Source organism: Ovis canadensis, chromosome 2 (genome assembly GCF_042477335.2).
Source record: "Ovis canadensis isolate MfBH-ARS-UI-01 breed Bighorn chromosome 2, ARS-UI_OviCan_v2, whole genome shotgun sequence".
Taxonomy (NCBI): domain Eukaryota; kingdom Metazoa; phylum Chordata; class Mammalia; order Artiodactyla; family Bovidae; genus Ovis; species Ovis canadensis.
In genome coordinates, this window is record NC_091246.1 from 72,621,348 (window position 1) to 72,645,508 (window position 24,161).

Below are 24,161 nucleotides of genomic sequence, written 5' to 3' on the forward strand. Positions count from 1 at the left end.
AATATGTATCTGTCCCTAGGAAGTAAAAGGCTATGTATCTTTTGAGTCTGTGTGATTTAACAACTCAACTTTCTATGGATGCTCACTAAGATATCTGCCTGAGTCAGCAAAATTGGCTCAAGTAAAGAAAAGAAATTAAGCTAAACTTAGTTCTCCATGCATGTTCCAGGTTAACCACATTTTGAAAGCAATCATGACTTCTCTTGCCTTCTTCCCTCTTCTTCCATGAATCCACCCAGTACTCAATGTATCTTTACAACATGTGAAGAACTGTGCTAAATTCTCAAAAAGGAAGAACAATGGGTCAGAAAATTCTGACTTTAGAAAGAAGTTTACACATTTACCAATGAAGACAAGTTTTACTCACAGAGAAGTAAATTACAAGTGAGAGACCGCGTATGTCGCATAGGAAGTACAGGTGATGAGCAGCCAGTTTAGAGCCAAGACAGATTATGTCCAGCAAGGAGATCAGAAAAGGCTTCAGAGGGAAGTGGCATTTCATCTGGGTCCTGAAGGATGGAGAGGACCTGGGCATATGGGAATGGGGCAAAGACCTGTGAGAGGAGAGGCAGGCACGGGCCAAAGAACCCCTGCTGTTGCCTTTCACACCATTTATTGTCTAAGAAACAAGATGTTATTGTTAGGACCTGTCCACAAGGTGTCAAAAGCCCTGGGTCAAGGAATGGATCATTACCTTGGGCTGACCACTTGTGGGTATCCTAAGTCATCCCATCTTAGGGCCAAAGCCAGGAAGATGCTACAAGATTTCATGCTGGTAAAGTGTGAAATTTTACAGGAAAGTCATCAAAGCCAAAGCCTGGTGGTATATGACAGGACAGCTGAAATCTACAACAGGTAACTAAGACACTTAATTAAAAGCAACAGCACAGAATCACTTTTCAAAACTCAAGAGACTAACAGTTACTTGCTTACCATGGACATGGATTCCATTTGGTTGAAAAGAGCTTGTTTCTGGCTGATAAGACTTCAGGTGTGATCCTGAGGGCTGCTGGGTATGGGGAGGCTGTGTTCTCTGCATTATTGAAGAAGGAGCTGGAACTCTCCGGGGGCTAATGTGGTGAGGAGATGGAGCAGAAGGTGCAAACCTGAGAAAACAATTATAAAAGGAAACATGAGAGATGTAAAATAGCAGGAGCAAAGACAAAGTCTTCAAAGCTAAATTCTAATTCCCTATTCTGACTGTATATGAGCATGACAAAAAGCCTTTTTAAAAAAATCTTAAGACTTTTCTCTCCCATTTTTCAACCACTGAATTCTCAATTGAGATACTGAGAGAATAAAAGAGATCAACAAAGGGAAAATCCAGTCACAGTCTGAGTTTGTCAAGCTTCTTAAAATGCATTTCAAATACTCTGGGCTTGGTGAAATTCAAAGCACCTCTTTTGTCAGACCCCCCTTTCCACTAATTTTTAGACCTGTTTGCATTTTAGGGGAAATATGATTCATATACTTCTGATTCATTTACACTTAGCTCATAAACATTTTGCTTCTTTAGTCCTATTCTCTTTAGACAACATATTTTATTTTGTCAAGTATAAATTAACTTATACCTCAAAGGTCAAGTGTGGTTTGAAATCCAGAACTCAGAGATCTGTGTAGGTTCTGTGTTTGGTAAAGAACATTGCCCAAGGTGTAGCAGGAACATGATTTGGGACATTTTTGCAGTCAGACATGCCCATCTCCATAAGATTACTGGTAGTTTCTGAGGCAGAACATACAGGTGTTTAAATAAAGTGATATTATCAACTAACCTGAGATATAAAATGATAACTATCCATTGATCTTCTAATTGTAAGGGAAATGGCAGGATTTGACTCACTAGGTTTAAAATGACACCTTATACTGTCTAACATTGAAGTTTCCTTGAAGTGTACTTGTGCGAACAATGTTAAAGTTGAGCAATGACCAGACTATCAAAATTGTCAGGCGGAGAGGGGAGTCAGCCTTTGGACAAGTGTCTGTTCTCTCTCATAGTTGCTGGCATTCAAAACAAAGTTAACTTTCCTTTTCCAATGCCCCCTCCCCCTGGAAAAAAAAAAACCAGCACTTGATTTGCCAGTTCAGTAGGTAGCTGGCACAAGTGTGATAGAAAAAGGAGCAGGGACTCTGTCAGTGCAGTGAAAGGAAGCATCACGATAATGAGCAGGGAAACTGTTAGCAGTGAAGTATTTGATTGTCCTCCAAAAACTCAGGAGGTTGAAAAATTTCAACAGGCTGTTTCTGTATAGAAAGGCAGGCTTTGTTTTATGACAATGTGTAGATGTCACCATATGTATACATCACTTATTTCACAGAAACAGGTCACTTAATTTTCCTGGGCTTTTTGTGTAGGGCCGTTGATGAATCAAAGGAAGGACGTTCTGAACCACAGTAGTTAACAAGGTAGATTTTCTACATTTGTATTGCTGCAGTAAGAAATCATGGGATGAAATCCCATTTCTCTCTGCATTCCCCTTCTTGAGGTCTGATGAGACAATGCAGGAAGATGACATAGGAACCAAGAAGGGAGGATATAGAATAGTTATGGAGAAGAGAAGTCAGAGGCTGCTTAAAGAAACTTGCTGGGTTCGTTCGGATGCCTACTTAATCAAGAACATGTATCTTCCCTCTGCTGGAAGAGAACAGTAACTCAGTGTTCTGTGCCTGATAAATATACATTCTCCAAGCACATCATCTTAACTGGAATTAGTCTGAAAAGAGTGCTGAGTGGCCCATTGCTCTGAGAAAAAACAGAGCAAGCTAACCCTGACACTGTCCCCATAAAAACTCGCATGCCAAGATTCCCCAAATAGAGGCTATTTTCTTGGGGAACATGTCCTCAGTGTCTCTCACAGGCTGCCCTCAAGCTGTGGAATTGTGAGACCACAGACTCTAGGGCTAGAAGGAGTTCACACCACCAACCAACACCAGAATCCTGTGAGCAGAAGATCGCTAGGGAGGGAGAGAAAGGGGTGGATTTGAATTAGAAGGAAACCTACATCATTGCTAAGTAGCCATCTTTGGCATCTCAAATTTGTTTTCGGCAGGGGTTGGGGGGAAAGAAGCAAGATTCTTTGGCTTCTTAATTGTATTTCTTTGTTTGGGAATAAAAGATGAAACAAGCTCTTGGTGGGTTTTCAGTCTCCTCTCCTGGTACTTCTGCCTGTTAAGGACTAACAGAGCAGAGATGTATAGATGGGGCATGTTACAGTATTTAGAAGTATGATCTTAGTACTAATAGCTTGAAGGAGGAGAATAATTTTATTTCACAACTCCCTCCTCCACAGCACAATAAATCTAGCTTGTAAATAAAAGTTTGATTAAGAAAGAGTAGAAAATGTGTGTGGGGAAGGGGAAAGCGGCAAAGACTGTCAGCAACGTAAAACTTTATGTTTTTGTCATTTGCGATGATGTGACTAGCATGAATTATGATCACTAGTCATAAAAAAGTAGCATAGGCAACCAACTAAAAGAACAGAGTTCACGTGAGCATATTAGGAGTCATCTGGAATGTTAATTTCATACGACAGACCTCTGTATCTATATTTAGATGATATATCTGTATATAAATTATATATCTATACATCTACCCAGAAAGTATATACTTACATGCTAATTACGGATCATTCTTATCTATTCAGTCACACAAGTTTCACACTGAGCCATGCTCTTTACCACATATTACTTACTATAAAAGCAATGTTGAACGAAGGGAAACAATGTAAAAGCACATACACAGCAAGATTTTAGCACAGTCTATCTCAGAAACCTGGGGGGAATAAAATAATACTGAGCCCTCAGCGGACCTTACATTTTACTTTTTGCCACTTCAGGCTGGGTTTTACTCCATGTTATTAAAATAAATAAGATTATATGGCATAAAGTTAATATACGTTCAAAATCTAGTATGATACTCTGTATAACACATTAATAAAAATTTAAATATATACCATTCTCCATGAAATAAATGCACACCTAAAGCAGTCTTTGCTTTTAAAAGAAAAGTATTGGTACAGAAATTCTAACTTTTACATACATAGAGGAGGAATGAAAAGCAATGAGATGTGATCGTGATAATCCAGACAATTGTTAGGAACAAAGAAATAAATAAAAATTTAGCACTAAAAAGTCCACTGTAAGAAATGACTGCATAGATAAGACAGACTTTCTAGTACACAGAATCAATTTTGTTATTGCCTAAAAAACACAACAAAGTATGTTATTGAAAAATCTTACAATCTATTAACTTAAACTTAGTTATTATAAACTTGCTTACTCGTTAACTAGCTCACAGAAATAAAAATGGCAAATAAGAATCAGGTATGAGAGGGCAGGAGAGAAGCAGAAGAGAAAGCTCTGTGGTACAAAGCAAGGCCCTGGGAGCAACCGAAAGCAATCACTAACTTACAGCAAGAGAGATGCCAGGAATGTTATTTAAAAAGCAAAAAAAAAACCTCAAGAAACTTGAGTAGTTTGAAGCCATTTACTTCAAAAGCAAGCAAACAAATAAAAAACATGCATACTTAAATAGAAACTCACTAAGCAAAATATACAGTGTTGTTATTGTTACTGAAGGTAGGGTGGAGGGGGCCTTGAAATCCCATTTTCTTAGTGTCTTCACCTATTTTCCAACCTAGTCTTTTTAACACATGCACACACATGTCAAATGAACATGATCTGAATATTCTTCCCAAAGGAGAAAGATTTCTTTTTAACTCCAAAGGAGGTGAATTAATTTTTTTGATGATAAAATATAGAATTTTAATGCTGAGTATAAATTGCAGAGATTTATAATTTTCCTCCCATGGAACATTTCATTCCCCCATCATGTCAAGACAAGATATCATCACTCTCATTCATTCTGAGTGACAGCAGTTTTCCAGAGCCAGAAGACATAATGTCTGATGTCTTTCTAGGTCCAGCTCTGTCCCCCAGTTGCTGATCTGCAGTTGACATTTCACAGATTTCATTTGACATAGCTTACCAATCTCTTCTTTGACTTTTATACTTCTTTTAAACAATAGAAAATTATTACATAAAAATGCACATAACAGACTAGAATTAAAAAAAAATCACTGCTTATCAGAAGCAGATCACACAATAGCAATCCAGAGAAATGAGTCAACTATTTCCACTCATTTAGTGGAGGAGTTTATATAACCTTAGCATGAGCCATGTTTCAATGGTTTGGGGGAGGAAAAAAGAAAAAAAACAACCTTAGAAAGGTTTCTGCATATATTTATCTATATACCTTGGAAACTGTCTAATTATTTGGGGATATGTACTTGGTTATGCTCCTTCCTTATTTAACTTATATGCAGAGTACATCATGAGAAACGCTGGGCTGGAAGAAGCACAAGCTGGAATCAAGATTGCTGGAGCAATATCAATAACCTCAGATATGCAGATGACACCACCCTTATGGCAGAAAGTGAAGAGGAACTAAAAAGCCTCTTGAAAGGGAAAGAGGAGAGTGAAAAAGTTGGCTTAAAGCTCAACATTCAGAAAATGAAGATCATGGCATCTGGTCCCATCACTTCATGGTAAATGGATGGGGAAACAGTGGAGACAGTGTCAGACTTTATTTTTCTGGGCTCCAAAATCACTGCAGATGGTGACTGCAGCCATGAAATTAAAAGACACTTACTCCTTGGAAGGAAAGTTATGACCAACCTAGACAGCATATTGAAAAGCAGAGACATTACTTTGCCAACAAAGGTCCATCTCGTCAAGGCTATGGTTTTTCCAGTGGTTATGTATGAATGTGAGAGTTGGACTGTGAAGAAAGCTGAGCACCGAAGAACTGATGCTTTTGAACTGTGGTGTTGGAGAAGACTCTTGAGAGTCCCTTTGACTGCAAGGAGATCCAGCCAGTCCATTCTGAAGGAGATCAGCCCTGGGATTTCTTTGGAGGGAATGATGCTGAAGCTGAAATTTCAGTACTTTGGCCACCTCATGCGACGAGTTGACTCATTGGAAAAGACCCTGATGCTGGGAGGGATTGGGGGCAGGGGATTGGGGACCACAGAGGATGAGATGGCTGGATGGCATCACCGACTCGATGGATGTGAGTCTGAGTGAACTCCGGGAGTTGGTGATGGACAGGGAGGCCTGGCATGCTGCGATTCATGGGGTGGCAAAGAGTTGGACACGACTGAGCGACTGAACTGCCTGAACTGATGCTCCTTCCCTTCTGCAGCCTGCTCCCCTTCTCTGTTCACACTGAGCTTCCCCACTTTGCAGTAAGGTGCTGCTGCTGCTGCTAAGTCGCTTCAGTCGTGTCCGACTCTGTTCGACCCCATAGATGGCAGCCCACCAGGGTCCCCCATCCCTGGGATTCTCCAGGCAAGAATACTGGAGTGGGTTGCCATTTCCTTCTCCAATGCATGAAAGTGAAAAGTGAAAGTGATGTCACTCAGTCGTGTCTGACTCTTAGGGAACCCATGGACTGCAGCCCACCAGGCTCCTCCATCCATGGGATTTTCCGGGCAAGAGTACTGGAGTGGGGTGCCGTAAGGTGGGCCAGAAGTAAAGAGCTCTCCTGCACATGCAGTACTCAATCTTAGACTGTTTCGTAGAACAACAGGCCCTAACTGAAACATGTAGAACTGGTGAAATTCATGTGCAGAGAAATTGCAAATGGCAGAAAAAGCAGATGGATGTCATAGAAGACAGATGGACGAGAAGTCAGATCCCCTAGGCTTGGAGTGTAGCTCTACCCCTTACTATAATAGCTAGCTAATCTTGAATAAATTCCTGACTTCTCTCAGCCTCAATTTCAAGTGCAAAATACTCTCAACTCTTACTGGGGGGTCATAAAATCCGAGATAACATATTTATTTATTCATTCATGAGGTATTTATTGAGCACCAACTAAGTTCTTCGGGTGCACTGAGTGAGTGAAATTCACACAGTTGTGTCCGACTCTTTGCGACCCCATGAACTATATAGTCCATAGAATTCCCTAGGCCAGAATACTGGAGTGGGTAGCCTTTCTCTTCTCCAGGGATCTTCCCAACCCAGGGATCGAACCCAGGTCTCCCACAGTGCAGGTGGATTCTTCACCAGCTGAGCCACAAGGGAAGCGCAAGAATACTGGACTGGGTAGCCTATCCCTTCTCCAGTGGATCTTCCCAATCTGGAAACTGAACTGGGGTCTCCTGCAGTGCAGGTGGATTCCTTACCAACTGAGCTCTCAGGGAAGGTGCACTAGAGATACAGTAATAAGCGACACTGAGTTTAGGGAACCTCTGCTGTGGTGAGAGGAGACAGGCAATAAACAAGTTTAAATCCACAAGCTGTGTATTGAGCTAGAAGAAAGGAGTACTGCAGAGAAAAACAAAGAATGGAAGGTGAGGGATGGAAGGGTAACTATGAACAATTTTACATTAGGTATCAAAGTCCTTTAAACAATGAATATTTGACACGTTTTGGATGATCAATACATGTTTACGGAATGACTTCTCTGAACAGAGGGTACATTTAAGGTATCTCTGATTTAAAATATACCCAATGCTTAAGAGCTATCTAACATAATAGCATTTTGTTAGAATATCTATTAAGCTCCAAAAAAAAAAAAAAAAAAACCTTAGGACTCTTTTCTCCCTCGACTATTTTGATATGGAAAGAGGCTCAAAGAAAGCGAGGTATTTACTCATCTGGTTAATTTTCTAGTTCTAGGCACACTTAGTTGTGGTTTTCCAGCTTTTCCAACTGAGCTCACAAATCCATACAACCATAGAATATTTGAGTTGAAGGACATTGGTGCACCATCGTATCTGGCCCAGAGACATGAAATGGTTTGCCACAGTCATGCAGTTAGTTCTCCAGATATCACTTTATCCCAATAAGGTGAGACGTTTTCTAACAGAGATGCAAAGCAAAGCAGAGAGACGAGTTGAGGGAGCAAGGAAGAGGACTCCTGTGGGCCTCTGAGGTTTTGTTTCTCACTGCCAGGTGATGAGGATGGGCAGGGGGTGGGCATCAGCAAGCTACTGCCTTTAAGAAATCTGACTATGTGTTTCCCAGTTTGCTTTGGTGAAGTTGCTCGGTTTGAAAATGGGGTTCTTTGTGCCCAAGCCAGGCTTATACCTTTAGTCTTTCCAACTGGATAGCTCCTTTCAGTTACACTCTCCCTTATGTATAAATCCAAAATATTTCTATGTGTCAACTAACAATTGCATTTCTTCAAACAAATTTTATTAATAGGTGTGTTGCACACCAAGCACGTGTCATAAACATGCCTCACTTTTCTTCATTTGTATTGTATATGCAAGCAGTGCTGGCAAGCGATGTGGGACTGTGTGTTTTAGCACTGCTTTGGGGGTTAACACTTTGAAAAGAGGTGTTTACATGATCAACTAGATTAATATGTGCTTGGACAGTTCGCCCCCTCCCCACCTTCTTTCTTCCATGAGGGTTATAGACCTCCCAAAGAAGGAAGAATGCATCAGAACAGCTAGTTTTATTGTATTCACATGAAAAATATTATTGATTTGCTGCCAGGGAGTAGAAATAATGAAAAGAAACTGGTCTATAGTAGATTTGGGGAGGTATTCTTTATTCCCCCAAAGAATTGTGGGGTATCATCTGTAGTGGTTTTAAAATTCATCTGTGAAAAGTAATCAATGAAAAATGGCTTTAGCAGTTGGCTGACTGCAGAAGGGGAAAAAAGGAATCCTTTTCAAAACCTAAAAAGAAAAGCACAGTTTTAAGGATTTCACATCTGATTTAACATCTAAACCCCCCGCCCATGATAATACCCCACTTTGTATAGCCAGACAGCGCTCCATTTTAGTAGACGTTAGTGGTCTTTATAACAATTTATGAATCACTTCATGAATTCCTGGCTGACTCATCTGGGTGACTATAGTATCTACTTATACTTCCCTTCTGTCTCACAAAAGAGACACTTGGACTCAATTCAATCCAGATTTGTCCTCGAATGAATCACAGCACGTTACTGGGGGAACTGCAAATTGAATTCTGCTTCTGAGACAATCAAGACTAGTTTTCAGAAATGAAGAAACGGCCTTGGGGAAGTATGGGTAATTGCAACACTGTCCATCTGGGCAGGACCAAAGCAGGCCAAGAGCTGTATGTTCATCTGAGGACTCGGTTCCAAACTACTCAAAGAGCTGAATCCATCCCCTGGAAGGGCTTAGTGTTTTTCTGCTTATAAGAGTCTGGGTCAATATTAACTGCAAATAATTTACCAAGTGGGATGAGTTTAAGGCTAAAAAATAACTGCCTGAGTCTCCACAAAGCATGACAAAATGAGGGCTGTGAAGTTGGCTATAGGTGAAATGATCATCAAGGCTTTTTATAGAGGCCACATATATATTATAATGACTATTTGTGGGAAATATAAAGGATGGAGTGTTCTGGAGGAATGCTTCTCCACTTGGGTTTATGGAGTAACTTATAAGTCAAGAAAATAAAGTATTCAATGCCCAAGGCAGAGAAGAGTATTTTTTCTTGTGCACAGCGCAACAGGGTCTATGGCATCACACTATTACTCCCCTGTGGAATGCAAAGCGAGGGGGACGGACATACAGGCCATGTTATAGAAATGAATTATGCAGGACGCATTTAACCAAGAGCCAGGCTTTTTGGAATATCTCGACTGCAGAATTGGCTGTGACTCTGTTGTTTGTCTTATTTCAGAATCTGATGTGAAGGGGAAAAAGGAAAGAAAAGTCTGATTCTGCCAAATCCTCTTTACAAAAAGGTGCCAACCAGAAGAACATTTATCCAGAGTGGTCTTGGACATTTCATGTCAAAAATACTGCTGTGGAAAAAAGTTCTGTAATGATGTCATCCCTTGGGCAGCTCTGAGGAGGTCAAAACAAGGGGATTAACTCATGGTCCTGTGGCTAAGGGAAGGTTTCTCTTGTTCAGCAGAGTGTTAGGCACAGAGTTCAGTCTGCCTTGCAACAGAATGCAGTGGATTTGAGAAAAACATTCAGAAGAGAGAGTAATGAGAATGCCACATGAGAAATGAGAGGAAAACTGTTATTTCTGTCCAAATAGGAGAAAACAAGGTAGAGAGGCAGATTAAAAAAATGATTTCTTCTGGGCCTTCCTCATGGTCTCAAACTGCAAACACAAGTCTCTTGACAACATCAGGACTTTTAGAACTGACATCCAATGTAGTACTCTGGCCAAGTACAGCTGGGTGCCTTTGAAAGCCACTACTAAATGAGATCTCAGAAGTCAGTATAATCCCTAAATTTGAAAAGAAACTAGCTGGGTGGTGGTTTGGTCAGTAATAACATGTGCTGTTTATATATGCTTTTTTTCTTCATCTGAAGAATGTCAAGTTACTACTGTAGTAACCACAAATGAATTTGTAATACCTTCTCTTGAAGATGAGATGCAATAATTGGCTATAGAAATGAATTATAAGAAACATTATATATACAAAAATTCACAGTTAGAGAAAGGTTCAGTTCAGTTCAGTTCAGTTGCTCAGTCGTGTCCAACTCTTTGTGACCCCATGAATTGCAGCATGCCAGGCCTCCCTGTCTGTCACCAATTCCCGGAGTTGACCCAAACTCATGTCCATCAAATTGGTGATGCCATCAAGCCATCTCATCCTATGTCGTCCCTTTCTCCTCCTGCCCTCAATCTTTCCCAGCATCAGGGTCTTTTCCAATAAGTCAGCTCTTTGCATCAGGTGGCCAAAGTATTGGAGTTTCAGCTTTAGCATCAGTCCTTCCAATGAACACCCAGGGCTGTTCTCCTTTAGAAGGGACTGGTTGGATCTCCTTGCAGTCCAAGGGACTCTCAAGAGTCTTCTCCAACACCACACTTCAAAAGCATCAATTCTTCAGCACTCAGCCTTCTTCACAGTCCAACTCTCACATCGATACACGATCACAGGAAAAACCATAGCCTTGACTAGATGGACCTTAGTGGGCAAAGTAATGTCTCTGCTTTTGAATATGCTGTCTAGGTTGGTCATAACTTTCCTTCCAAGGAGTAAGAGTCTTTTAATTTCAAGGCTGCAATCACCATCTGCAGTGATTTTGGAGCCCAGAAAAATAAAGTCTGACACTGTTTCCACTCTTTCCCCATCTATTTCCCATGAAGTGATGGGACCGGATGCCATGATCTTCATTCTCTGAATGTTGAGTTTTAAGCCAACTTTTTCACTCTCCTCTTTCCCTTTCTTTTTTTTTTTTCTTTTTCTTTTTTTTTAGTTTTTATTTTTTAAATTTTAAAATCTTTAATTCTTACATGCGTTCCCAAACATGAACCCCCCTCCCACCCCCCTCCCCATAACATCTCTCTGGGTCATCCCCATGCACCAGCCCCAAGCATGCTGTATCCTGCGTCAGACATAGACTGGCGATTCAATTCTTACGTGATAGTATACATGTTAGAATGCCATTCTCCCAAATCATCCCACCCTCTCCCTCTCCCTCTGAGTCCAAAAGTCCGTTATACACATCTGTGTCTTTTTTTCCTGTCTTGCATACAGGGTCGTCATTGCCATCTTCCTAAATTCCATATATATGTGTTAGTATACTGTATTGGTTTTTTTCTTTCTGGCTTACTTCACTCTGTATAATCGGCTCCAGTTTCATCCATCTCATCAGAACTGATTCAAATGAATTCTTTTTAACGGCTGAGTAATACTCCATTGTGTATATGTACCACAGCTTCCTTATCCATTCATCTGCTGATGGACATCTAGGTTGTTTCCATGTCCTGGCTATTATAAACAGTGCTGCGATGAACATTGGGGTACATTCCTCTTTCCCTTTCATCAAGAGGCTTTTTAGTTCCTCTTCACTTTCTGCCAGAAGGGTGGTGTCATCTGCATATTTGAGGTTATTGATATTGCTCCCAGCAATCTTGATTCCAGCTTGTGCTTCTTCCAGCCCAGTGTTTCTCATGATGTACTCTACATAGAAGTTAAATAAGCAGGGTGACAATATACAGCCTTGACATACTCCTTGTCCTATTTGGAAGCAGTCTGTTGTTCCATGTCCAGTTCTAACTGTTGCTTCCTGACTTGCATATAGGTTTCTCAAGATGCAGGTCAGGTGGTCTGGTATTCCCATCTCTTTCAGAATTTTCCACAGTGTATTGTGATCCATACAGTCAAAGGCTTTGGCATAGTCAATAAAGCAGAAATAGATGTTTTTCTGGAACTCTCTAGCTTTTTCCATGATCCAGTGGATGTTGGCAATTTGATCTCTTGAGAAAAGGTTAGGACTTCCCATGTGACACTAGTGGTAAAGAACCCACCTGCCAATGCAGATGTAAGAGACACAAGTTCAATCCCTGGGTCAGGAAGATTCCCTGGAGGAGGGCATGGCAATCTACTCCAGTATTCTAGCCTAGAGAATCCCATGGACAGAGAAGACTGGCAGGCTATGGTCCATAGGGTCGCAAAAAGTTGGACACTACTGAAGCAACTTAGCATGTGCAGAGACAGGTTCTTGGTTCTTACAGATGGAAAGAGCATTAAATCCTCAAAATGCTATCGTTTTGCATTTCCGGCACCTCATCCAGTACTATGCAACAATAATAAATGTTGGCTATTGAAGAAATACTCTGTTGAGACTATTGGTTCCATAGACATGGTTCCCAACTTAGTGTCAATTCTTGTGTCCAGGTAGATACCTTTGTCGAACTGGTATGAATGGCCAGCTGAGTATTTGTCCAGAAGCCAGTTTCTGTTTCTGAGGGGAGAATAGCTTGTTCAAGAGAACAGTTTCAGCCATTTACTCCAAGGTAGATGATTAAAACAGAGGAAAGTTTTTCTCCTTTCAACTAAATAGAAAAGCAACTAAAGACTACTTCTCAGAAAAGGAGGCTAACCCAAAGACTAACCAAAAATGACTAACCCAAAGAACTTTGTCTCTTTGTTTCTCTTCTCCTCAATAAGACTCCTCACCACTAATGAACAAACAGTCCTTCACCTACAAAAACACACACAGTTTCTCAGCAGCCAATTTCTCCAACTGTTTCCACCTGAGAGGGGAAAAGATGATGTTGATTTCCAGATCACACTGTTAAAACACTAAGCAGAGGATTTCCTTTGCAGCCTTTTCTATATCAGAGATGAGGTACTTTGTAATGTGGATATCTTGACTCGGGCTAGAATGGCTTGTGGGCTTTCACTTTAGGAATTCTGGCTCTATATAACTTGCTCTTTCAGAGAAAGGATATGAAAACACATTGCATACATCTGAATACTCTAATGGCTTAGTGAACTCCATGTTGCTTCATGCTAATGTACTCAAGTAGAGATTTCAAGAGAAAGAATTCTATTTTACCTCAAGCCTTCCTTGTTACTGTCATGACTCACTTTCCTGACTGAAAATCCAAGGGGACTAAAAAAACACCATCTCAGGCTTCACATGAAGTGGATCTGTTTGGAATGTGGGAACAAAACAAAGATGGCTGATTTGGCATTCAGAGGTGAAAAAAACTCCACTGGCACTTAAAAATTATAATTCCTTTTATAGACTTTCTAATAGATAGTTTGTGGTGTGTGTTTATAATTAATTTGAAAACAAGGAAATAGTGCATTTCAAAATTTTAAATCCATGGAAAACAGTCTGATGTGAATGAATATTTGAACCACAAATCCAGCTATTTGTTTGGTGGAGTAACACACAAAAGCTCATATCAGCATCTCCTGCTTTGCCATGAAGTCACACAGAGAAGAATGTGGAGATGGGAAAGCATCAGTCATCTGTTCAGGATTACTGCTGCCCTTCACACTAGAAAAAGGAGCTTGGACTTTATTCCAAGAATGGTGGGAACACAGATGTCAGTAGGAAACCCTCAATGATTCAATTTACCCTTTAAGGGCAGCTCTTGTTGTGGTGTGGAGCTGAGACCATGTGTGTGTTGGGTGAAGGTAGAAGGTTGTGGGTAGGCAAGACTGGATGTTGGAAAACCAGTTTAGGGGGCTGTTGTACTTGAGATAGTAGGGGACAGCGGTGAAGTAGGTTTGGAGGAGTAGAGTTGATTAGGCTTAAAATGTATTTGAAGGTAGAACGAAATTAGGCTCATAAAAGTTTGGCAGACAACACAGAAGTTTAAATTAGAGATAAATTAGAGAGGACTAGGGAAGCTAGCTCAGCAATGCCTTTGTTGTTTTACTTTTCTTCCAAAGGATCCATTCAGAATCACTGGGTAGGTAAGAAGAAAGTAACAAATATCACCAATTTCCTGGTATGGGTGACTTACTGGGAATGAATCTGGGTGGCATATTTATAAGATGCTATTATTAATAGTAAAGTGAATATCACTGGGAGAAGAAAGCTCATTCCAAAGGCCTATAACACAATTGGTATTTTCCTCAGAGGATGAAGCATGGCTGTGGTCATGATCAATATTTAAGAAGTTTTCAGGCTTCAGCAATACATGAACCGTGAACTTCCAGATGTTCAAGCTGGTTTTAGAAAAGGCAGAGGAACCAGAGATCAAACTGCCAACATCCACTGGATCATCAAAAAAGCTAGAGAGTTACAGAAAAACACTGATTTCTGCTTTATTGACTATGCCAAAACCTTTGACTGTGTGGATCACAATAAACTGTGGAAAATTCTGAAAGAGATGGGAATACCAGACCACCTGACCTGCATCTTGAGAAACCTATATGCAGATCAGGAAGCAACAGTTAGAACTGGACATGGAACAACAGATCGGTTCCAAATAGGAAACAGAGTATGTCAAGGATGTATATTGTCACCCTGCTTATTTAACTTCTATGCAGAGTACATCATGAGAAACTCTGGGCTGGAAGAAGCACAAGCTGGAATCAAGATTGCCGGGAGCAATATCAATAACCTCAAATATGCAGATGACACCACCCTTCTGGCAGAAAGTGAAGAGGAACTAAAAAGCCTCTTGATGAAAGGGAAAGAGGAGAGTGAAAAAGTTGGCTTAAAACTCAACATTCAGAAAATGAAGATCATGGCATCCCGTCCCATCACTTCATGGGAAACAGATGAGGAAACAGTGGAAACAGTGTCAGACTTTATTTTTCTGGGCTCCAAAATCACTGTAGATGGTGACTGCAGCCATGGAATTAAAAGATGCTTACTTCTTGGAAGGAAAGTTATGACCAACCTAGATAGCATATTCAAAAGCAGAGACATTACTTTGCCAACAAAGATCTGTCTAGTCAAGGCTATGGTTTTTCCAGTGGTCATGTATGGATGTGAGAGTTGGACTGTGAAGAAAGCTGAGCACTGAAGAATTGATGCTTTTGAAGTGTGGTGTTGGAGAAGACTCTTGAGAGTCTCTTGGACTGCAAGGAAATCCAACCAGTCCATCCTAAAAGAGATCAGTCCTGGGTGTTCATTGGAAGGACTGATGCTAAAACTGAAACTCCAATACTTTGGCCACCTCATGCGAAGAGCTGACACATTGGAAAAGACCCTGATGCTGGGAGGGATTGGGGGCAGGAGGAGAAGGCGACAACAGAGGATGAGATGGCTTGATGGCATCACTAACTTGATGGACATGAGTTTGGGTCAACTCCGGGAGTTGGTGACAGACAGGGAGCCCTGGCGTGCTGTGATTCATGGGGTCGCAAAGAGTCGAACACGACTGAGCGACTGAACTGAACTGAACTGAACTGAAGACTGGTGGGCTGTTCTGCCCTGGAATATACATCAAGAAGTACTGGAAGTTTCCCAGAGATTTAAGGAAAACAAAACAGTAAAAAGGACCTCAGTCCTTTCCAGTCTAAGATCCAATGCTGTAATCTCCATCATCAAGTCTAGGATATTGGAATTTTCTTCCTCTTTGTGCCTACAACAACATCAGAACGACTTTCATTACATTCAGTTTTCAAGTAGACGTGTGAGGGTGGATTTTGGACCCCACCTTTCTTAATCTTGAATATCTGTGTCTCTTTTCTAGAAAGAAATTGACCCCTTAATGGAAAGCTAAATGTGGATAACTGTCTTCTGAATAGGAAGGTCTGAAACCCAAAGAATGATGCTCATGACCTGGCATCAGGTGAGCATCCTATCAAATCATTCATACACTCTTAATCATTTCTTCTTTTGTTGGGCCCAGAATATGTTTTGAACTCTTGCACGATGGATAATAGGATATGGAGGCCTTTGAAATGTATACCAGAGTCACCAGGGTACCTGTCTTAGCTGAATACACAAAGCCTGTTCTCTAGATAAAGCCCAAACTCCTTATAGCAGCTCATGAGGCTCTTCCAACATTTATTTATGAAGCTCCACTCTTGCCTGCTCTTGCTCTTCTTAGTTTATAATATATATGTGTGTGTGTGTGAGGCAATATCATGTATATATTTTATATATATATATATACACACATATATATGCGCGGCCCTATAGACCTTCAGATTTCAAGGAGACATTTCTTCTTCTATTTCTGCTTCCCTAATTTTGGTTAGGTGCCTCTATTATGATCACCAATTGACCTGGTTAGCTCTCATAGGACTGGGTGCTTAAAGAGTGCAGGACTCCCATCAGTCTCCTTCATCACATATCCTCAGTGTCTAGTATATTGCATTGGTGCCCAAACTCCAGCTAACTGACTCAATAAATGAACAAACCTCAATGTTAGCATTGATTTTGATAAACTTTAATATTTTATATGATGCTTATGATTTAGTCATTATTGCACACATAATAGAAGATCAAAATGAGAGAGAAAAGATTAAGTGTAGAGAGAGAATGTGTATATGTCTATGGAAAAGGTGAGTGGGTGAAGACATCCATATTCCTGTTTACTCAGGAAGTTTTGGGAAGGGCAATACAGCAAAGCAGGCCTAGTTTGAGCTGTTTAGATGCTACATGTGTAAATATGTGAGAATAGTTAGTATTGAGCATCTAGTTTTAAAGACCACAGGAAAGCAAATGGAACCTTAGCAATGGCAAGAGACTCCCAGCAACATGTGTATGCATGAATATTTGTATTAGAACAACTATGTACTGTATAGAAGTATGCAGGTTAGACAAGATATAGGACCTTTGAGAACTGTGGTCACCACCCTTCACAGCAGTGAATCAAGGCGAGTAATCCTTTCTAGAAACTCCTCCAGGCTAGACACAGGAGTTGGTAATGAGCCCTGTTTCCGAGGCATTCCCCTCACTGGTCGTTTTTGCTTGTTAAACCCTCCTTAGGATCTACCACTGTGAAGAGAAGCACAGGAAACCTGGAGGTTACAAGGAAACTAGGTTCCTGCCCTCAGAGAATAATCTAGTTAGCAAATAGACATCTGGGAAACGGAAAACAAACAAGATGGATAATAAGGACCCAGTGATTTAACTGGGGAGCTGCAAGAGGCAAGTTGAGTATTATGCCAAGCTCAAGGCTGATAACATTTGGTCAAGGATGATAAGATATTGAGGGACTGTCTTGTCTCTTTAGATTCTCAGAGAAAGATCCTGAATTAAGATGAAGAAACAACCAAAGTAAGTCAATGAGCAGGCTGATTTGGCCAGAGCTAAAGAACTTTACATAATTGCAAAGATATTACATAGAAAACAATTGTTATTTGTAACCCATTAGCATCCAGGAAAGACACAAAAGGTTCCCAATGGTGAATTAGAAAATGCTGTCTATGAAGACCAGCCCTGGTTACTCAAAGGCACAGAAAGACTGCACATACATCAAAGTACCTAGAACTCTAACAATACTACAGCTGATATGAGTAGAAACTAGTAAGTCTTCCCAATACTTCATATAGACTCAAGAAGCTGACATTTCTTATTTGGTTAAGGTATTTAGACTATGTTCTCAAAAACAACTGGCCCTAACATTCTTTGATGTTGATTGCTGTACCAGAATGTACTCTCTTCAGGGAAGAGCACATCCTTTCCTTGCTTTCAGTCTTCTCTGGCTCAGAGGTGGGGCACATAGGAAGCCCTTTACATGTCACTCCACTCTGGTAAATCCACAAGTCCCCTACGTCTGTCACTTGTACTACAAAGCACACCATATTTGTGGCCTTCTTTTGGAATGAAGAGAGGCAGCCAACATGCTCTTGGACAAGATCAGTGACACAAGTCTAGCTGACTTATTCTTGGGACTGGGAGATTTCTCCATTTCAAAAAAAAAAAAAAGATTTCCATCAATGTTTATTTTCTCTAGTCTAAAAGACATACTTTGAAACTCAGTAAATTAACATTTCCCAAGACACTGGGTTCCTCTTATGGGAAGCCACTGTCATAAAGCACCACTGGCTCAATCAACATGACACAGTAAAACACCACTTCCCATAATAATGTTAAGTCAACATTAGGTGATGTGGTGTGATTTGGCTTAAATCACTGAAATGATGTATCATTCAGATAATATTTCAAAATAAAAATGGAACCTTGTCAAACTGAGAGAACTTGCATTTCCTTTATTTTACGGTGGGAAGGATCAAAGGACCTCATGCTAACTGGATAGATGCAGTGGACATTTCCTGACTTATGACAGTGACTCAGCCCATTTTATTAACAAGTTAAAGTTAAATAAATGATGAATCAATGCCCGCAAAGCAGGGGGAAAATGCCAGTTTCCCACTAAAATTCGCAAAGTGTGATAAACTTATTTCCGTTAGGAAAACTGCTGAAGTTTTTACTGGGGGATTTCCCAGGCAAACAGAGGCAAAGATATATAAACCCAAAGCGGAAGGTAAGCACATTTCCTCTTAGTGTTTTTATGCTGAACACTAATGCAAACACAGGGAATAATTCAGGGCTGTTTCAAGTCATCCTCATCTTCAAACCTGATTGGAAGAGATAACCTTCCATGCCCTTGCTCCTTCTAGTTGGGCTGGTAGACGAATGGGGCACACATCCTGTGGGGAGAGCAGAGGAGCAAGGCAAAGCCACAGAAGTGGACATATCCACTTCACTCACCCAGCCATACAAAGCGCACCACCCTCCTCTGCCTCTCCACTTACTCTTCCATGGTTATTTATATTATGTCACTGCAATCATTTGACAACATCCTCTGGCTTCCAAACCTGAACCTTTCGGCTGTGTTAAGGTTGCCCATCCTCATGCCATGTAGCAGTCTAGGTGCTTTACCTGCTTTGGTTCATCTAATCCTAATTCCCTGTGAGTTGCACACTAAGGCTCAACAGAGCTAAGGAACACCCCATCACCTATGCGTTACTCTTGCCAAATATGAACAAATCTGTTTAGGAGGAAAAAATCAAGTAAGTTCAAATTGTGGAACATCCTGCAAAATAAATATCCTGAGTTCTTCAAAAACTGTTGTCATGAAAAAAAATTATAATGACGAAGAAGATGATAATTTTTAAAAAGCTAGGAAAATTCATTAGAGTAAAGAAGACAGAAAAGAAATGACAAATATGATCCTTATTAGATCCTGGATCATTAAAAAAAAACCCACAACTCTATAAAGAATTTTATTCATACATATGAAGAAATTTGAATATTGATTGCATAGTAGATAATAACACTTTATCAATGTTAAATTTCCTGAGTGTGATAATTACATTGTGATTATATAGGAGAAATATACTTCTGAGGAGATCTTTCCTAAGGTAATTAGGGTTAACGCTCATTGATATTCCCAACAATCTCTCAGACTGGTTCAGAAACAACAGACAAGCAAACAAACAAACAAAGGCTCTCTCAAGTCAGAAAGAGAAAGAGAGAAGGTGGCAAAAAGGTAACAACCGGTGAACACGGGTGCAGAGTATATATGGGTGTTCACTGCGCCATTCTTACAGTTTTTAAATACGTTACCTACATACAAAGACAAAATTAAAATTATAAAATAAAAAATGAAATGTAAAAGACAAAATTGAAACAAGCTAGGCAGCAGGAGAATCTAAGGAACACATTCAAACGATCAGCAGCTGTGGGAGCTGGGACTTAATCTGGTGTTTGGGTGGCTGCTGTTTTTAACTCCATTAATGGCTATAATCTTTTTCTACATTTATTCTTTTAAAGGCTGTGTACAAAAAAGAAAACACACAGATTACTTTCTCCTTATATTCTTGTAAAGAATCTTTACAAGTACCGATAAGAAGATGAGGCAAAGAGGAAGAGGCCCCTATGGATGGTTTCTTAGCTTCACTACCTTGTAGGGTATAATTCTCGACCAGGCAGAATGAAATGGGATGATGAAAAGCTTATGAATAGTATCACTTAAAACCCAACTGGAAGCTAAATAAAATCCTAAAATGAATAAGCTCCACTGAATTTATGGAAATAGATCCAATAACTGGCAAGTCTGTGAATTCAATAGATGATTATCATTTGTACTGGTTTGCTGACAGGTTTCGTGGGAGAAGGCTAATCATTTGTTTACACTTAGCCATGAACACAGAAGTGTTAAGATAAGTCTAACCTATCTGATCCATGTTTTAATTGCCTATCAGATACATCCACATGGATGTTTCACAGCCACCTAAAACTCAAAACCCCAAAGTCCATTAATTATCATTCCTTCTTTCCCATCCTTCTCTCTACTCAACATCCTCTTTTCCTGTGTTAATGGCACCATTTTCCACCTTGATGTCTTGGGATAAAACTCAAGAATGAATTCTGGTCCTTCTTCTTTACCCCACACATACATTAATAATTAGTGATTCTATATCCCAATAGCCCTTGAATAAACTCTCCATCTTATTTCTTTATTTTAGTTCAGGTCTTTATATTGTTCACAAAGACTCCTACAATAACCTCCTTCTTATTTTCCCTGCTTCTCCCCCCTGATTCAAGTCTTAATTACTTTATTATCTTGTCACTTGAATTCCTTCTCTACCAAGGACTCAAAGGATGCTTCTTGAATGAACAGATGTATTAATAAACAGTAGGCATACATTATTAGAATGTGGCTCAGTGGACTTAACACAGTAAAAAACTCCTAGACCAGGCCAGCACCAACAAAACCATAGGTTGCTGGTGACATCAAAGATTCAAAACTTTATTCTTATTGCCTATTCAACCCATTATTTTGTCCACCTAATGTCTACTACTCCAGGATTGCATAGAGGTACCCACAAGAACTTTTTCCCCTGTGGATATTTAGGAGTAACCCTTCCATAGCTCAATTCAAGCCAGATGAAAAGTGGAGAGAATGGAAAAAGTGGCATACTGTCATACCATAAGAAGCTGGGCAGTCCAAAGAAAGGGACCTAAATGTCACGATTTAAAAATTTTCTTTCAGAAACTCTTTACAAGTGTGGTATCAACACAAAGTATTCAGTGAACAGCCCCTTTCTTCTTTGCATTTAAAATCCTGTGCCGTTTTATGCTGTACTCTTAAGATAACGCTACTGATCTATGGTTCTGAAGGCACCAACTTACATCTGGAAAGCATTTCAATCTATAGAGACATTACCTTAAAACTGAGTCCCTGAAACAAACTAAGGAAAGACAAGAAAATTCTGATCTGTTTGGTCAGTATCAGACACTTCGGTTGATTATTACCAGTATCTTCATTTTTTTCCCCCATGGAAAATTAAACAGATAATGAGGTATTTGATTCACGTGCTCTGTGTATGTACTTTTAAAATGTCACCTTTGTGTAATTCAACCCACCAATGGATTATTAATAAAATTCAGCAACTGTCAAAGCTCTTCGCGGTGGAGAGAGGTTTAGCGGCGCCACCTATTAGAAGAGAGAGACAGATGGCCTTACCTCTCAGCTCCGGCGTCCACAGCTGCGAGTGGAGGTAACTGGGAGGAGGGGTTGTGGGGGCTCCCCTGTACAGTATGTCCCGGAGAAGGGTGACTGACAGGATGTGGGGGTGGCACGGCCCCAGCAGCTGTTCCGCTTCGGCTTGAGTGATTGCTGGAGAAAATGGAAGCTGAAATCAAGGGAGAACAAGCATCAGGCTGCACCCCAAATGAAGTGCATGCTTTTTGAATACTGAAGGCTGACAGCAAGCATATTTTAGGGGCTTGTTTGTTTTCCTCTTGGTGGTTTTAAGGGAACAGTTCTCCCCTTACTGGATATACACAGCTTCTGTTTTCATGGTGGAACAGGTTCCTGGCTAATGCGCCTTTACTGTTGCTTGAGGAGTTCATGTCTGCTCACTCCAGGCTGACGCTCATGGTTTGTCTCATACCAGCTGCCCTGCCCAGCAAGGGCCCTGTCTGGTCACTGTGTAATTAGTCCGTCTTGTAATGTTTGTACCTGGGCGCAGGTGTCTGTATTTGCACTTCTCAGTCATAGGGGATGAGAATCAGATAACAGAGTGTCCGGTCTGCTGACCCAGAAGGACACAACATAGGCTTCCCTCCTTTTTTTGGCACCGCAGCGAGGTGCTGTGGGTCACTCCCAGCCTCCCTGTCACTGCTGCTGCTGCTGCTAAGTCACTTCAGTCGTGTCCGACCCTGTGTGACCCCAGAGACGGCAGCCCACCAGGCTTCCCCATCCCTGGGATTCTCCAGGCAAGAACACTGGAGTGGGTTGCCATTTCCTTCTCCAATGCATGAAAGTAAAAAGTGAAAGTGAAGTCGCTCAGTCGTGTCCGGCTCTTAGCGACCCCATGGACTGCAGCCCACCAGGATCCCCGGTCCATGGATTTTCCAGGCAAGAGTACTGGAGTGGCGTGCCATTGCCTTCTCCTAAATCAATGTAATTGAGAACAGAGCTTCCCCTGATCCTAGCACCACTGCAGGACCCTACATTCTTTTAACTTGAGAGTCTAACTGACCCTGGTCATTTCCCAATGGTTTGATGAATAAATATACCCAGTCTTTATCAAAAATGAGTCCTCTCCCAAAACCACAAAATATGGAAAAGGGGCCTCTGGGATCTTCTCCCGCTGTTGTCTGTTATCACACAGAGAGTCAGTTACAGCCTCATTCTTGAGGGCAGTCTAGCCTTTGGGAACTGTACATGACCTCAAACTTAAATATGTACCCATTTAGATCAGCTAATTGGTACGCTATCACAGAAGAAACTGGGGCCTGTCACTTTCCGAGTCTATCACTATCAGAGGGGCTCTCTCCATGTTCGGACCTACTCAGCAGATATCTCATTATGCTGCAATAATAGCAGCATCATTATGCTGACTCTAACTGCCTTCTCTATACAAAGCTCTGCAGAGCTTTATACCCATCTCTGCTCTTTTGGAACTTACTCTACTGATATCAAAGAATAAATGGATTTCAAAAAATTTGAAAAATCAGGTTCAGGATTCAGAAAAAGAAGCCACATAATCAAAGAGATTTGAAGGTTTAGAAGTTCAGGAGCTGTATTTTTAGACCAGCACACTTTTCTCCAACCTCTCCAGGATAGAATTAATACCCCAGATGACCCAGCCCCCAAAAGTGTAATCCAATGGAATAAAAGTTCAAGTACTTAAAGGAACATGTGAAGAAGCAGAATTATCATCTTCCCGCTCAAAAAGCTACTGACAGGAGTGTGATCTGATTTGAAGGTTTTATTTTTGGTAAGTCAGCGTTGTGTCAGGTTGACTTCTGTCCTCAGACGCCTGCATCCTCCACTGTCTTCCAGGTCTTGACGAGGTGGTGAGACTAGAAAATGCTTACCAGCTCAAAAGGGCAATGCAGAGCTTCTGCTGCACGTCAGCCTCCAGAAAAGCCGCACATTTGCAAACTCGCTAGTCACCTTATGAATCACTACCTCATTTATGCTCAGCTCGCTCAGGCAACCACATTCTGCTTGTATTCCAAATAATAATTTTACCCACGGGAGAAGGCTGCTTGGATTGACTGTGGCAATAGTTTCAATACGGGGTTTGTCAGCATGAAGCTTGGTGTTTTATATACTATTCCAAAAACTAATGGAATAATAAGAGGTCACAGAGACACTGTGAAAACACAACCAATTTTTTTGTGTGCCTTAATGTGGAAACGTGAACTCTCCTATTTATTTTGTTGTACCTGCTAAATGCACCCATCACTTATTATCCCCTGGAGGTGTTTTTGTGTGTGTGTGTCTGTTTATCACAGGGAAGTGCTGCCTTGCTGTTTCCAACCCATGAGTAACAGAGAAATCTGGTATGCACACTCTACGCTCTGCTCTATGTTTTGATAGAAAATGTGCTGCTTCCCAAAGGTCTACCTTAGCGATATTAGCTTCATTTTTGCATTAGCTGCAATGAAATAGGCTGGGAAATTTGGTATTGTGTGTAGCCTGCCACACACTGAAAGTCAGGCCTGTTTAAGGTCCTCTCCTTCAGCCCACTTAATAGCCAG

At 40.8% G+C, this 24,161-nt stretch overlaps 1 protein-coding gene across 2 annotated transcripts in view; it reads right to left on the bottom strand.

Annotated features, from left to right (window-relative positions):
• Positions 1 to 24,161, bottom strand: part of GLIS3 (GLIS family zinc finger 3) — a 499,582-nt gene that overhangs the window by 37,435 nt on the left and 437,986 nt on the right. For both annotated transcript variants that reach the window (XM_069576475.1, XM_069576474.1), the window contains 2 exons: positions 21,631 to 21,799; positions 934 to 1,106 (listed from right to left, as the gene is read on the bottom strand). In XM_069576475.1, the coding sequence (XP_069432576.1) occupies positions 934 to 1,106; positions 21,631 to 21,799 (342 nt within the window). The remainder of the gene's footprint in view (positions 1 to 933; positions 1,107 to 21,630; positions 21,800 to 24,161) is intronic.